Source organism: Panicum virgatum, chromosome 1N (assembly GCF_016808335.1).
Source record: "Panicum virgatum strain AP13 chromosome 1N, P.virgatum_v5, whole genome shotgun sequence".
Classification (NCBI taxonomy): Eukaryota; Viridiplantae; Streptophyta; class Magnoliopsida; order Poales; family Poaceae; genus Panicum; species Panicum virgatum.
The window spans coordinates 62,919,327-62,932,603 of NC_053145.1; the positions used below are offsets into that span (position 1 = coordinate 62,919,327).

General features: G+C 46.8%; 2 protein-coding genes across 3 annotated transcripts; both read right to left on the reverse strand.

Annotated features, from left to right (window-relative positions):
* Positions 1–1,623: 1,623 nt before the first annotated feature.
* LOC120657319 (E3 ubiquitin-protein ligase COP1-like) lies at positions 1,624–7,953 on the reverse strand. Of its 2 annotated transcripts, none has more exons than XM_039935614.1 (13): positions 7,501–7,953; positions 6,799–6,876; positions 5,888–6,043; positions 5,380–5,739; positions 5,021–5,175; positions 4,844–4,909; positions 4,108–4,186; positions 3,868–4,023; positions 3,678–3,776; positions 3,154–3,258; positions 2,883–3,062; positions 2,206–2,316; positions 1,624–2,081 (listed from the first exon to the last, which is right to left on the reverse strand). In XM_039935614.1, exons 1-13 carry the CDS (start codon positions 7,864–7,866, stop codon positions 1,911–1,913), a joined length of 2,082 nt encoding a protein of 693 aa, XP_039791548.1. In that variant the 5' UTR covers positions 7,867–7,953; the 3' UTR covers positions 1,624–1,910. The 2 variants fall into 2 exon arrangements, with proteins under 2 accessions (XP_039791548.1, XP_039791549.1); XM_039935615.1 differs by lacking the exon at positions 7,501–7,953 and adding an exon at positions 7,172–7,237.
* Positions 7,954–10,804: 2,851 nt separating this feature from the next.
* Positions 10,805–12,366, reverse strand: LOC120657320 (probable transcription factor At1g11510). The gene has a single exon (XM_039935616.1). The coding sequence runs from the start codon at positions 12,089–12,091 to the stop codon at positions 11,138–11,140; it is 954 nt and encodes a 317-aa protein (XP_039791550.1). The 5' UTR covers positions 12,092–12,366; the 3' UTR covers positions 10,805–11,137.
* Between the last annotated feature and the right edge of the window lie 911 nt (positions 12,367–13,277).

The following is a 13,277-nucleotide window of genomic DNA, read 5'->3' on the forward strand; positions in this document are numbered from 1 at the left end:
CACAAAGATGAAATTTGGGGAAAGGGAAGCCAAGCCAAACCAAAGCTGAAAACGGAACACGGCCTGACCTAATCGGATCTCTCTGTCTGCCAAACATAATAATCTTAGCAGGAGACGCATCTGTGTTGTTATCCTTTGTTTGGCAGGTTCACCGCTGATTTTTGTGGCAATGCAAAGTTCGGGAGACTGTTTCAGCCAAATTAACCCGCCGTGGATTCAAGTCAGTGAATCACTGTAGCGGTGACTTTCGATCGGCTCCCGGTCGTTTATTTGCAGATGGACAGATGAGATCTATTGCTACAGCACGCATGATAAACAGTAAATCGGAACAGTGAATCTGCTACAGTAAATAGCGTTAGCCTACTGTTCGTCCAGGCACAATTTACTGTAGTTTTGCTGCCTTTGCTTCAGCAGGTCAGACAAGCCGGACCGAAGTTAACCACCTTTAAATCCTGGATTAAACGTGGATCGTCCGACCAGCAAAGTTTACAGCGCAGATCAGGACGACTCTGCTCGCTGTAAATGAAAAAAGAAAAGTTCCAAAACACGCGCGGTGAGGTGAGGCCGACTAGCCGATACCCGACAAGTGGCCCTTCCCCCCGTGCGCGGACGAATAAACGGAAGGCGCTCGCGTCGGCACGTCCCGCGCCGCGGGTGGCACGCCAGACGCCACCGTCACCACTCGCCCGCCCACCGCATCGGCGGCATGTGCCGGCCGGCCGGCCGGGTGGGCAGGCGCGGTCGACCGGCGGCCGTGCACGGGTTAGGGCAGCAACGCCCTGCACGCTCGGGCCTCGGGCTCGGCTGCGGAACCGCAGAGGCCGTTGGGGGGCTCCAAGGGCCAACGAGCCTCTTTGCTCGCCGGGCGGCCTGCGACTCGGCAGCCCGGACAAAAGATGCGATGCGCCAGGCGGCGGGTTCACTGTGCCCCCCCGTGCAGCGGGTGATTGAGATCTTCAGTCAGACTCAAAACTGTGGGTGCCACCGCGCAAGCTGCGTGCGAAACTATCTTAAGACATAAGTGGTTCCGCTATGACCTTATTATTGTTGTTGTTGTTATTATTATTATCATTATTATTTTTATATATAAACAAAAGGAACAAGTCTTGGCCGAATAAGAAAAGAATACAATCCAAGCTTTCTTTAGTACTGTGGCAGTCTAGCTGAGTAGCAAGAACAGGACATGGCTTGCAGCCATGACAAGGGAAATGGCAGCTCAGGGTTCCAGACTTCCAGTACGTATGCACACGGGCACAGAAATATAAACATCGAGCACGACTGGCGCTCACACCGGTTTCAAATTTCAACGAAGAAACTACATCTTCACCATTTGCTGGAAGAGGACTCGGAAACTGCGGCCCCACGACAAAGAAATCAAATCTGTATTTTTGTGTACACTCAGTTAGTTTGTAAGATAGCCTAATCGAACAAACTGAATATACTTTAGGAAGCTAACACTAAGACGTTAAAAAAAAACGACTTCCAAGTCACCAAGATTAAAGCAAGATTTTACTCTAAAAAAAGATTAAATCAGGATAAACTCAAAGGTGGACAAAGTAACGATGGGTGGTAAGGTGGATAGTAGTATGGGCAACCGACATAACCACATAAGTTTCTGATGAGTTCAAACACAAGTATCCTCATCAATGTAGAAATAATGGATTTTATTAAGGTTTATTTCTCATGTTACACTTGTAATCAATAACTTTGCTGCTTTTACACCTATACACAACAATGATTATGCACATTCTGAGACCTCAAAACCCTATGTCAGGTGACCAGCTCCAAAACTTCGTGCTCTAAACCGGAGATCAATGATGCCTCCAAATCCCACTTAGGGAATATAATGGCACCAAAAGAAACAACTGGACTAATATGATACACAAGCTGGTTCTAACCCCTTGGTAACATCAAGGAGCAAGTACAAGAACTTTAATCGTTCCCTGGCTGTTAGCAGTTAACATGGTAGGGCTATCACTCTTCCAGCAGACAGCACTAATGAAATAAGAACCAGGATCATCATCAGCATCATCCAGGTCAGAGGATACAAATCTATGGCTCGCTGCAGGTTTTGAGATTGCCTGCAATTAATGGAGTTAAAATGAGAGCGATTAATAGGGGACCCATCTGATTGATTATGGTGCATCAAACATCATAATATGCATGCTATATGGGAACAAAAGCAGGCCAGAAGCTTGCAATTACCTTGTGATAAACAAAAACCTCATTTGTTTCACTTCCACAAGCAATATACTCATTGTTCACAGACAACCCAACGAAGTTCTTTTCATTTTTGTGCCCTCTGAACGTCCTTACCTGAAAAAAGACAATGTTGTTAAAACAAAAAGGATATCCAAATTAAGGCCTTCCATGTACAGTTGAACCAAGCCAGGCTGTTAGAGTAGTTGCACCATAAAAGGAAAATGTTATAGTACTCCATTGTCATATTCCATGTGAAGCGCTGATCATATTCCATTAATAGTTGTTTTGTCAAAATTGTTTATCAGTATTTATAGAAAAAGCCGTATGTCCTATGAGTACAGCTTATTCTTAATAAAACATAGGGCATAACAGAAGTAAAAGCACTTGTATCTGCATAGTTTGTAGTATTTTCTAAATCCGAAGGGGGATGAAGCAATCTTGAAGAGCATCGTCACACTTGAAGAGCACCATCTATCGTGCTATAAGAAACAGACGAATCAGATACTACACACCCACATAGGATATGTTCCACTCTAGTGTTTGGGAGGGTCACCTCTCGAACCATAACCGATTAGCAATATTATTTAATAGCTCCTATCTTCCCTATGGTACAGAAGTTCAAGAGGCAAGGAACACCATTATAGCAAATGAAAAAGAAAAATATATAAGCAAGAGAATACCGGGCAATTATCCTTGACATCCCATAACCGTAACGTGCTATCCGTTGATGCAGATGCAAGCTCATTGTTAGATAAGAATTTAACATACGAAACTGTCTTCTTGTGCCCATCAAAAACATGGACAGGTGCACTTGGATTACGTAAATCGAAGTAATGAATACGGTGATCAGCAGATCCTACCTGAAATGTTGTAGTTTCTAAGTAAATTAACCTTTGACTGGAAAAACTAACAAGTTAACTATTTGATATGAGCTAAGATGAAGAAACATACTGCAACATAGAAGCTTGATCCAGGATTATATTTAACTGAGCAAATATTTGCTTTCATATCAATATTGATCACGCTTGCTTCTTGTTTTGTGCACCACACTTTCACCTGGCATACACAACAGTAGCTACCATTAGTATTGGACAAGCATTGTAAATAAAAGAACAAAAAATTGCAAGCCACAATTTAAGTTGGTTCCACTATGCACTGGTGGGGGCATGAAAACAAATAATGAGGAAATAGATAAAACAGACCTACCTAAATTTTGAGTTATTACAATAAATTACTCAAGAAAATCTCGTCAGAAACTTATACACCAAAATCTTTTGTGGCAATCATGTAAGTAATATTCATTCCAACCATCAGAATCGACTATAATTTCTGCAATGATCTGTCTGATAAAAATGAACACCCACCCGCCCAGGTGAACAAGAACAATGTCTTCAACTCATTTATTTGAGCTATCACCAAACTTTTCATACTTTGAGAAAGATCAAGTGTAATAGGACATATAAATTTTCAAATACCTTGCAATCATCACTCCCTGATACTAGCATTGAAGGTTCTGTACGAGAAAAATCAACGCTCCATGCTCTCTTCTCATGCTCTTCATACTCCATCACACTCTAACATGACACAATACGCAGATTCCACGTATCTCAGTTTGAATTATAATACAGCAGGTGCAAAATGAATTGTAGAATAGACTCCAGATACCTGACGGGTCTGGACATCCCAAACAGTTACAATACCCTCATAGTCACTGCTTGCGATAACATTTTTTGAGTACTTGTTCCAGCTGAGGCAACTAAGTTTAGATCTGGTAGCCATTTCAACAACCGGGCAATGTACATCTGATGGCTCATTAACAACCTTAGGTAATGAAGTAAATCAACCTTAAGTAATCTCAATTACAAAGAACTATGCGATGCACATGCCCTGATAAAACAAACTTACACTAGAAAATTCAAAAACTTTAATACGCTTCGAGACTCCAGCAGTAGCGAATAGTTCATCATCACGATCAAATTCAATGCTGCAATATTAGGACAAATATCAAATGGTTGTCGGTAATGTAGCTGATTGGCAAGCACATCAAACTGGCAAAAAATATCCTCAAACCAGATACATAAAAAGGAGCCATGTTGTGCTAATACCATCAAATCCTCAGCACAATAATTTAATACTCAAACACTTAAAAGTCACAAACAATACGAAAAGTGTATATATCGTCCTACTCTCCATGCTGCACAAATCATTCCCGCTGTCCAAATGTACTACACTTTAGTGATACTTTAGTGATAATCTATGTACTGTTCTGCCACATCTATTATATCATAAAAATGGTGTTTAAACCTAAAGCAGCTTCATGCTACTTAATGGAGCATATTTTCTCACATTTTCCAGAGGAGAGATACAAAGAATTAACTGCTTATTAAGGTGGGCCTTTTTACAGCCCTTCAAGAGGCACCAACAATTATAACTTAGATTTTTGGTATCTTCCTACACCTCTTGAGCTATAATCAGTGGTACTTCTTGGTATCTCTTGGAGGACCTCAAAACTCCGATGAACACAACTCAAATTTATCTATGCTGCACTAGCTCTGCTGCTAGTTAAATTTGAAAGCACAGATAAGAAACTGTGCCTTGCATGGGACTGCAAAGTGGAAGGTGCATGTTTCAAACTACTAACCTTGATACAATATTGACAGAGTGAAACAAGTCTCCATGCCTTAGTTCCGCAATGACACGTAGACGACTGAAGTAAACATGACAACAAACAAGAAATAAAAATGATGAACACAATGAGTCAATGGCAACTGAAATACTACTAGAAAGCATATTGTGTCCCCAAAGGAGATAACCACACCTGTATCGAGTGAACGTTGTTAGCACAGACTGGAAATTCTGAAGACCTGCATGATAACCTTCTCTGTTCATTGCAACAATGTCTCTTTCTTCTTGCCTGAGTGACTGTGCTCCAGTGCGCCGTCTTTGCAGGTAGTATTCTTGTAGCTCATTAAACTGCAAGGTTCCTCATAAAATTAGACAACGATAAATGACACAAGATTAGTGCTATTTTATCTAACACTAGAATTAGGTAAATGACCATGTGCCTACTTTATATTGTCAAACCACTTTGTATCAGAGTAGGCCTAATTTCGGGGTGTAATGTGGGGGAAAACTGCATCTAAAAGAATGTGATAATGCACAAAGTGAGAAACCAACCTGTGCTTGAACTCGCCTCTTCCTAGCAATGACGTTACCCGATTGTATAGTGGAATTTGGAAGCTCTGAACAAGTTAGAGCATCTCTCCTTTGAAATCCTTGGTGGCTTACTTGAGCTTTCAAATCAAGCTTCTTATTCTGTAAACTTCCTGGACATGATGCGCTAAGTGGTGTCCTAGAATTGGGAAGAAAGAGACTGCTAGCTTTGTCTATAGGAGAGGGCCACAATTTTTGTGCAGCAGAATCATCCAAAAGCATGCGCAGCTTCATGGAGTACCTTTCTTTTGTGCGATACAATTCTAACCTATGTCTCTCAACAGCGCCTATATCTTCTTTGATGTACTGCAGATCAGTTTGAATCTGTTGAGAAGGAGAGGATATGATTAACAAGATTAATAAGCATTTGTTTTGTTTGAGTAGGAAGAGCTAGACTAATAAGCTTTGCTTGACATAAAAAATGTTAGTATGGTGTAAAGGAACTAGAGCCATAAAAATATGCAGGACAAACCTCATTCAACTCTTCCAGCTTTTGCTTTCTAAGGCAGTGCAAGAAGACTAACAATATTTGCATATTTGTCTCTGACTCTTGTTGTTCCATTTGCCGCTTCTTCTCAGCAATCAAAGTCATAAGGCTATCTAACTCTTTAACCCCCATTTCATTTCCCTATCTCAACAATAAATGTAAATCTCAGGCTTGTTAACAGGGTCATAAATTATAACATATATGTCAAGGAAATGTGGCACTATACATAAGCAGAAAAGCAAGTAGATACAAATATTAAGAGCGCTTGTGAACAAAAAATGACTTGAATTTAAGAGTAATGCAACTGACCAAGAAACACCGAGATTTATAGGTAACAAACTCGCAATTATACTACTAGAATCTCATTTGCAATGACGCTGTCTGAATACTTGACCATGTAATGCTTGGTTATCATATGAACAATGAACCATAAGAGGACAGACCATAGACAGAGGCAATCCTAAGGGGAACATGGTGGTTTATTTCCAGATATGTATGTAGTGTAAGAACTTCCACTTGATACATTTACATACTCCCTTTAGCCACAAAAAAATGTACCTCGGTAAACTTGCAGTCAAGCAATTTGATTTTGACTAACACCGCTATGAGGATTTAAATTAGTTGTGTGGAAATGATATAAGTGAACTACCAAGATGTATCCACAGCACTAGGAATTCAGTTAACAAAAAGAATTATATTTGAGGTTGGTGATAACCTGTATATTTTTTAGACATTGGGCGATGTGTACTTAGATATAGATTTATTACTACAAAAAAGAGGATGCAGGGAAAAAAGTTTGGTCAGAGACTTAAAATGCGCCTGTTCAGTGGTGAATGCAGGACGGAAGTTTGTTTATCATAGAAAATACTAGCAAAGCAACATATGGAATCACTGACCTGTTGCAATGCATATCGAAATTGATCGATTGGTGACACTGTTTTAGCAATTTGCCGGGCCGATATTTTCTTCAGAACCTATGTAGACAAGAGATGGGTGCAATGTAAGGAATTTAGCAAGTCGTATCTGCAATAGGTTCCAAAACAACCAATAGATAAGACCGCAGATGTTTTTCCAGCAAGGGCCTGAACATAATGAGCACATAAAAATAGAGCTAAATGAGCATGGCGAATGGACAACTAGTAAGTACTACCTAACATGCAGTGAACACTGGAGGTTGTGAAAGTGATTCTGGAAGGGCCAAAAGGCTATCACTACCAACATACCGAAAAATATGATGGAACCAATAGGTTAACAAGGACAATGACTAACATGTATAGAGGTTACCACAAACTTCTAATGCTGCAATGCAATTGAGGGGTAAACAGAGAAATCGACAAGCCCTATGACCGCATCATTCCGTATAAACCTAAAACACATCAAAATCAGAGTAATGTCAGTGTGCCAGTGCCGTCCTATTGAATGGAATTTCAATTCGAAACTACAACTCGGAATTCACACGGTGCCTTCTATGTTTCCACACACTAAGACCACTCTGAGCAACGCATGCAAATCATTACTTGAAGTGCCCAATTTGCAATTTGCAGCACATGACATGAATTCAAGGAGACTAGCTGAGGCAAGTCGAGCAGGCAACTGACCTTGTCGAGGAGGAAATTGGGGTAGAGCTGGGCCTTGGTGAGGTAGTGCCCGCAGCAGGGGCAGTCGCTCTTGTGGCTGAGGTGCGTGACGATGCACATGTAGCAGAAGCTGTGGCCGCAGGCGGTGAGGAAGGCGTCCTTGATGACCGCCATGCAGATCGGGCAGAGGAGGTCCCTGCTGGCGGGGCCTTCCCCCTCCGCCGCCGGGCCCTGCGGGGACGCCGACGCCGCGCGCGTGCCCGCCTCCTCCGCCAGCGCCAGCGCCGCCGTGGTCGCCGCGGCCGCCGTGGAGGCGTCACCGGACGGCGCGGCCTCCGGCTTGGGCACGGACGGCACGAGCGCGCCGGCCACCGAGGAGTCGCCCATGGCGGATGCGATGGTGGTGGAGGCGGTGGCGTCCGGGTGCGAATAATTGCATACGGGGTCGGGCGGTGGGTGGTGGTGGTGGCCTGGTGGGGGGATGTGTGATGCGGGAGGGGGAAGAGGAAGCGCGAGGGAATTGGGTTCTGTGGGTGTGGGAGGGGAAGGGCGTATTGGTGGGAGGAGACCACGTCGGGGAAGGCGACTGGGCGGAAGCGAAGCTGCGAGAGCGCCAGGGACTGGGCCCGCTGCTGCCGCGCCCCCGCCAGCGCTAGGTGGCTTGGTGCCGCCGCTGCACGCAGCACGCACAACGCCTCTGAAGAGTGAAGTCTGAACCGAAATCCTTGTGAAGTCGCTATGGAATTGTGCGGGACCGACTTGATCCGGCCAAATTTAAGTAAAAAAAAATCATATGCCCCATTGAAACGTTTGTTTGCGGGCTAAAGGTTTTTCGCTCAGGACTGAAATGTCCAAAATTTTGCCGGATTTTGAAGGCTGGAAACACGAGTGGATTTAGACGTTTGGTAGCCAAATGCTAATGCGAATCATGGCATGCACCGACGTCTATCAATGAAAGCTGGCCACACCCCACACATGATGAGGACAGGGGGCTGAACGGCCACGATCCAGAATTAGGGCAATGGATTTTGAAAAAAAGAAAGAGAGATAAACTATGAAGAATTGAATTGAATTTGAAAACGATTAACCAAGCATTGAAATTCGAAAATGATTTGAAACGGTCAGTCGGCTCACGCCACTGAGCAGCATCCATCCATTCATTCCTGAAGTATCACATCAGCAAGACAGCACTTAATAACATGTTCTCGATACTCCCTCCTTCCATCAATGTAAACCTTTTCTTTTTGGTTGAGAGGAATCAATCTAGCAGCACTTCCACATCCCTGTAACCGAACAACAAAGAGTTACAGGTTTCAACAAGGGAATTCGACAGATGCAGAATCAGACAGCACAACCAGATGAGTAGCACTGAAGCTAAGGATCTAGAACATACAGACCCAATGAATTCTTTGCTATTCCTGATGAACAGAATTCGTAGTCGTAGTCCTCCCTAAAACCGCTTGAGCCTTTATACTGAACAGAGGAAATATTAAAGTAGCTGTAGGTAAAATTAATCTCAGTGCAACCTGAAAGTTACTTGGCTGCTAGCTAGCATCGAGTGAATGAATAAGTGACTATAATGAAATGACAAGAGACATTTTCACAAGCGATACAAAAACAATATGACAATCGGTACAAAAATGACAAGTGCTATTTAAGGGCCAAACGAAAAAACACTGTAGAAATGGTGAAAATTGGGTTGATATATGCTTCTGCAGTCTAATCACAACCTTCTAAAGTGAGCTTATGTCATTGCCAATCTGCTTGGTCAACAGGCTCAATCTGTCCATAACAACACTGCTGAGAAGTGGCTGCTGCAGACAAGATGCAGTGAAAAATTGGTTTATACCTGCCAAGCACAGGCATATTATGGCATTCTCGAATTGGCTCAGGTTAATCTGCTTCATAAACAAACTCTGTATGTTCATGCAAGTAACAAAAAATGACAGAATCAAAGTCTCATGTAAACTATGGATATAGAAAAATAGTGACATACCATGCATTTATTGGCTAGAGAAACTGAGTGATACATCAGGACATGAAAAGCGTCGGGCGCTAGAATTATAGAGCATTCCAACTTCCATGTGTATAATCCTCACTTCAGAATGCAAGTGTGAATAACTTTCTGAAACTTTCATAGGTAGTAAGTTCACCAGTGTCTGAAAAGACTCCTTCCTCAATACTGATATTACCAATGTGTTAAATTATGTCGCACTGAAAACTGCATGAACCTTTCTACTAAATGAAGATGCATTCAAGTAGCTAAAAAAAAAACTTTTCGCAGTGCAACCTGAAATTGATTAGATTGCCAGCATCATACAAAAGAACAACTTGTGTTACTTACTTTGAAGTCTCATAACTACTAAACTAACTGCATATGGCATCGCAAAAATTGTTTCTTGCATCATGGTTTAGAGGTTTGCCATAAAGGATATGACTACCGAACAAAAGAATAAAAGGAGGTACATCACATACTTTTAATGATGAGACTGCACATATTACTAAACTTAGTATTTGATAGCTTAGGCTTAGACATTAATTTCTTTCAGGATAGTCACTACTGAAGCCAACGGCTCATGTACTTAATTTTCTTTTGCGTGATTGGGTAGTAAGCTTGGACATTAGCTCCTTCACAAGAGCATGGCAGCTTCTGGTTAGATGCTCAAAGCCATCGGTCGCCATGACACCTTCCAATGCATCAGAAGATTTGAGAAATTCAATGCAAGCGTCCTTCAGTCCCTGGCAGTTGTGTTGTTCTGCCAACACCAACGTGGTTGCAGCGTTGCTGACATCTAGGTGCCTGCACAGCTTGTCCTCGCAAATCAGCTTGAGCCTCTGCATATCATACCTGTCCGCAGCTTCAAACAAATGCTGAGCCATCGTAACCTCTTCTTGCACTTCCATCTCTGGCAGAGAGTCAGTGTAGATGAAATCATGAAATCTAACAAGGCCTTGAACACCTGAGGTAGCATGCCATGAATCGGTATGCCATCCCCTGAGGTGGTGCTCTCTTTCATTGCGCCTAAAAGCTCGGCCTTGAAAACCGGTGACTGCGCTCCCAGAATGCATCTATGCGCCCTGAATGTCTTACCAGCTACTTGGAACGCGACATCGGCGCCATCTTTGGGACTGAGGAGATCACCAAGGTGCCGGAAGATGTCTGACGCTGACACATCGATGAACGCAGGTGCGACCCCTCCCAAGTCCCAATATAGACTCTAGATGTTTAGTTTCTCTTGCATGTTGTCAATTGCTACAGAATGAATATCATCTGAAACCACTTCGGACAGAAATCAATTTATGCAGCATATAAACATTCACAAGATTTGATTAATTTGATCAGTCAAAATAGCCTTCCATTGATTCATCGACGGACGGAGGGAGTTAACCTGAAGTCCAACCCGTAGAACTGACCACCGAAGCTTTACTGCGTACTCCGTAGTTCCTAACCATAACCACAGCAAAACGCTCACGGACCACACCAAAAACAGTCTTCCTCAACAGAACCACAGTTCAGGCATTTCCTGACTTAACACAAACGCTCAAACAATTCACAGGTTCAGCTACTGGATACAAAATTCGCAGGTAATCGATCACATATGCATTTCAGCGGCAATGAAGAGGAATGCCTAGATGATGCTCAGCGCAGTCTACCCAATTAGTCGACCAGATCTATGAGAGTCCTGGTCACTTCCTTGGTCAGATCGTGGCCTCGTTGAAGCACCTTCAACTGATGCAGCCTCTGCTTCTTGATCTTCGTGTCCAGCGCGCGCGCCTTGTCATCGTCGATCATCGTGAACTCCCGCTTGAACATGCCCGGGTGCGCCTTCTGCAGCGCCTTCACCTCCTCAGCGAGGTACGGGTACAGCTCGCACATCTCGCTGACCTCCCTCGGTGCGCCGCCGTTCGCCGCCGCCGTCACGGGACCCCAGACGCTCTTGGAGAGGTCGAAGAGCCGGCGGTCGTGATCCTTGCTCGGCCGCTCGCCCTTCTTGGCAGCCATGCTGTACCGGCGCTTCAGGGCCTTGACCTTACCCTGTAGCAACGCGGGGTTGTAGCCACTGTTGTCGAGGCTGCCGGCGAGCACGGTGGCGAGAGCATCGAGCTGCGGCAGCGCGCCGTGCTCCAGGCGGTACGCGGCCAGGGCCTCCAGGATGCGGACCTCGTCGTCGGTCGACCAAGTGCGCTGGAAGGGTGCGCCCGGCTTCTTGTCATCGCCCGACGACGGCTTCGCACCCTTCCTCTCCACCTCGCGGCTTGGTGCATGCTTCTGTTGTGGTGCCTCGTCGTCCGTCTCCTCTTCCTCGTCGCCGGAGCTCTCGGATTCCTCGCGATTCGGCGGCGGCGGAGACGGGTTCTTGGTAGCGGGAGGAGGCGCCACGTGGTTGGCATTCTCCTCCTCCTCCTCCTCCTCCTCATCTTCTTCCTCTTCGGAGTCGTCGGATTGCTGGCCCTTCTGCGGCGGCGGAGCCGTGGTCTTGGGAGCGGCAGAAGGAGGGGGCGAGTAGGCGATCTCCTCGTTGTCCTCCTCCCCCTCGGAGCCCGAACCAGAGGCCGTCTCCTCGTCGGAGGCAGGCGGCGGCGGCGCGGGAGCCGAGCGCTTGGGGGCCATCGCCGCTGGCTAGGGTTGGAGAGGTTTATGATTAGCGGGGGGCGGCGGCGCCGAGCTCGGAGGGGGTTTTCCTGCGGCGAGGTTTGCAGCCTTTTGTTTATAGGGTCGGCTTGGGGTGCTAGTCCGTTGGATGTGGATTGGAGTAAGCATCTGCCGTCGATTTTGTAGGCAACCGCGGACACAATCTGCGACCAAGGGCCTGTAATTCCGCAAACTGTCGGACCCTGTCAGCCGTTGGATCGGCCAATGGTCCGGATCTACCGTCCCCTTACGGCCATACGCGGATAAGAACTGCGTTAGAACATTTGAGCTTAGGCTGTCCGCACTAGGATCTTTAAACGGTCCGCTACCCTATCTTTCAGGATCCTTTTAGATCAGTTTTGCTGCACCAAGTACGCTATCGTCGTCCACTACGGTCGCGCTTCCCACAAATCTAGCGCGCTAGCGGACGTCCGCTACGCTTGCGCCCGGGCCCACCTTGCCTCCGCCCGCGCCGCGCACCAACTGCCGTGGGGAGCTCCGCCGCGCCGCTTCGACCCCTCCGCCCCACCGCCCGCTGGCCGATGCTGGAGGTGATGAGGGCGCCCGCGACCTGCATCGCCACGGCGAGGTCGAGCAGCTGCGGCGAGGCCAGCTCGAGCCGGAGCAGGGGCGCCGCCGCCACGGCGAGCTCGAGCAGCAGCAGCGCCGCAGCAGCCATGGCCGCCCACCGCCATGGACCAGCCCTCGCCCTCGGGTCCGGCCGCCGCCGGGAGCTCCGCCGCCTGGGCAAGGGTAGAGCGAGGCGGGAGGAGGGCAAGGGCGGCGTGGGTGCCAGGCAGCGGCGAGCAGCGACCAGCGAGGAGAGGTAGAGGGGCCGGCGTGGCGAAGCTCGAGGGAGAGGGGCCCCGCCCGTCGTCGAGGAGGCCGAGCAACCGGCGTGCGTGGACGCCATGGATGCTGCACCACGCCACCACCGCGACTGGCGCGAGGCCGCCGGCGCCATCCCCTGCAGCTCGCCGTGGACGGGGCTCGAGTGCAAGCCTCGAGGGAGAGGGGCCTCCGCTCGCGTCCGAGGGGGCCTCGCCGGAGGAAGGAGGTGCAGCTGCGCGCCGACGCGCCGTTTCGGGCCCCGGATCCGGCCGCTCGCGCGCGCCCTCCTGGCCCTCGCGGCCACCGCCACCGCGGCCGAGCCCGTTGGGGAGCT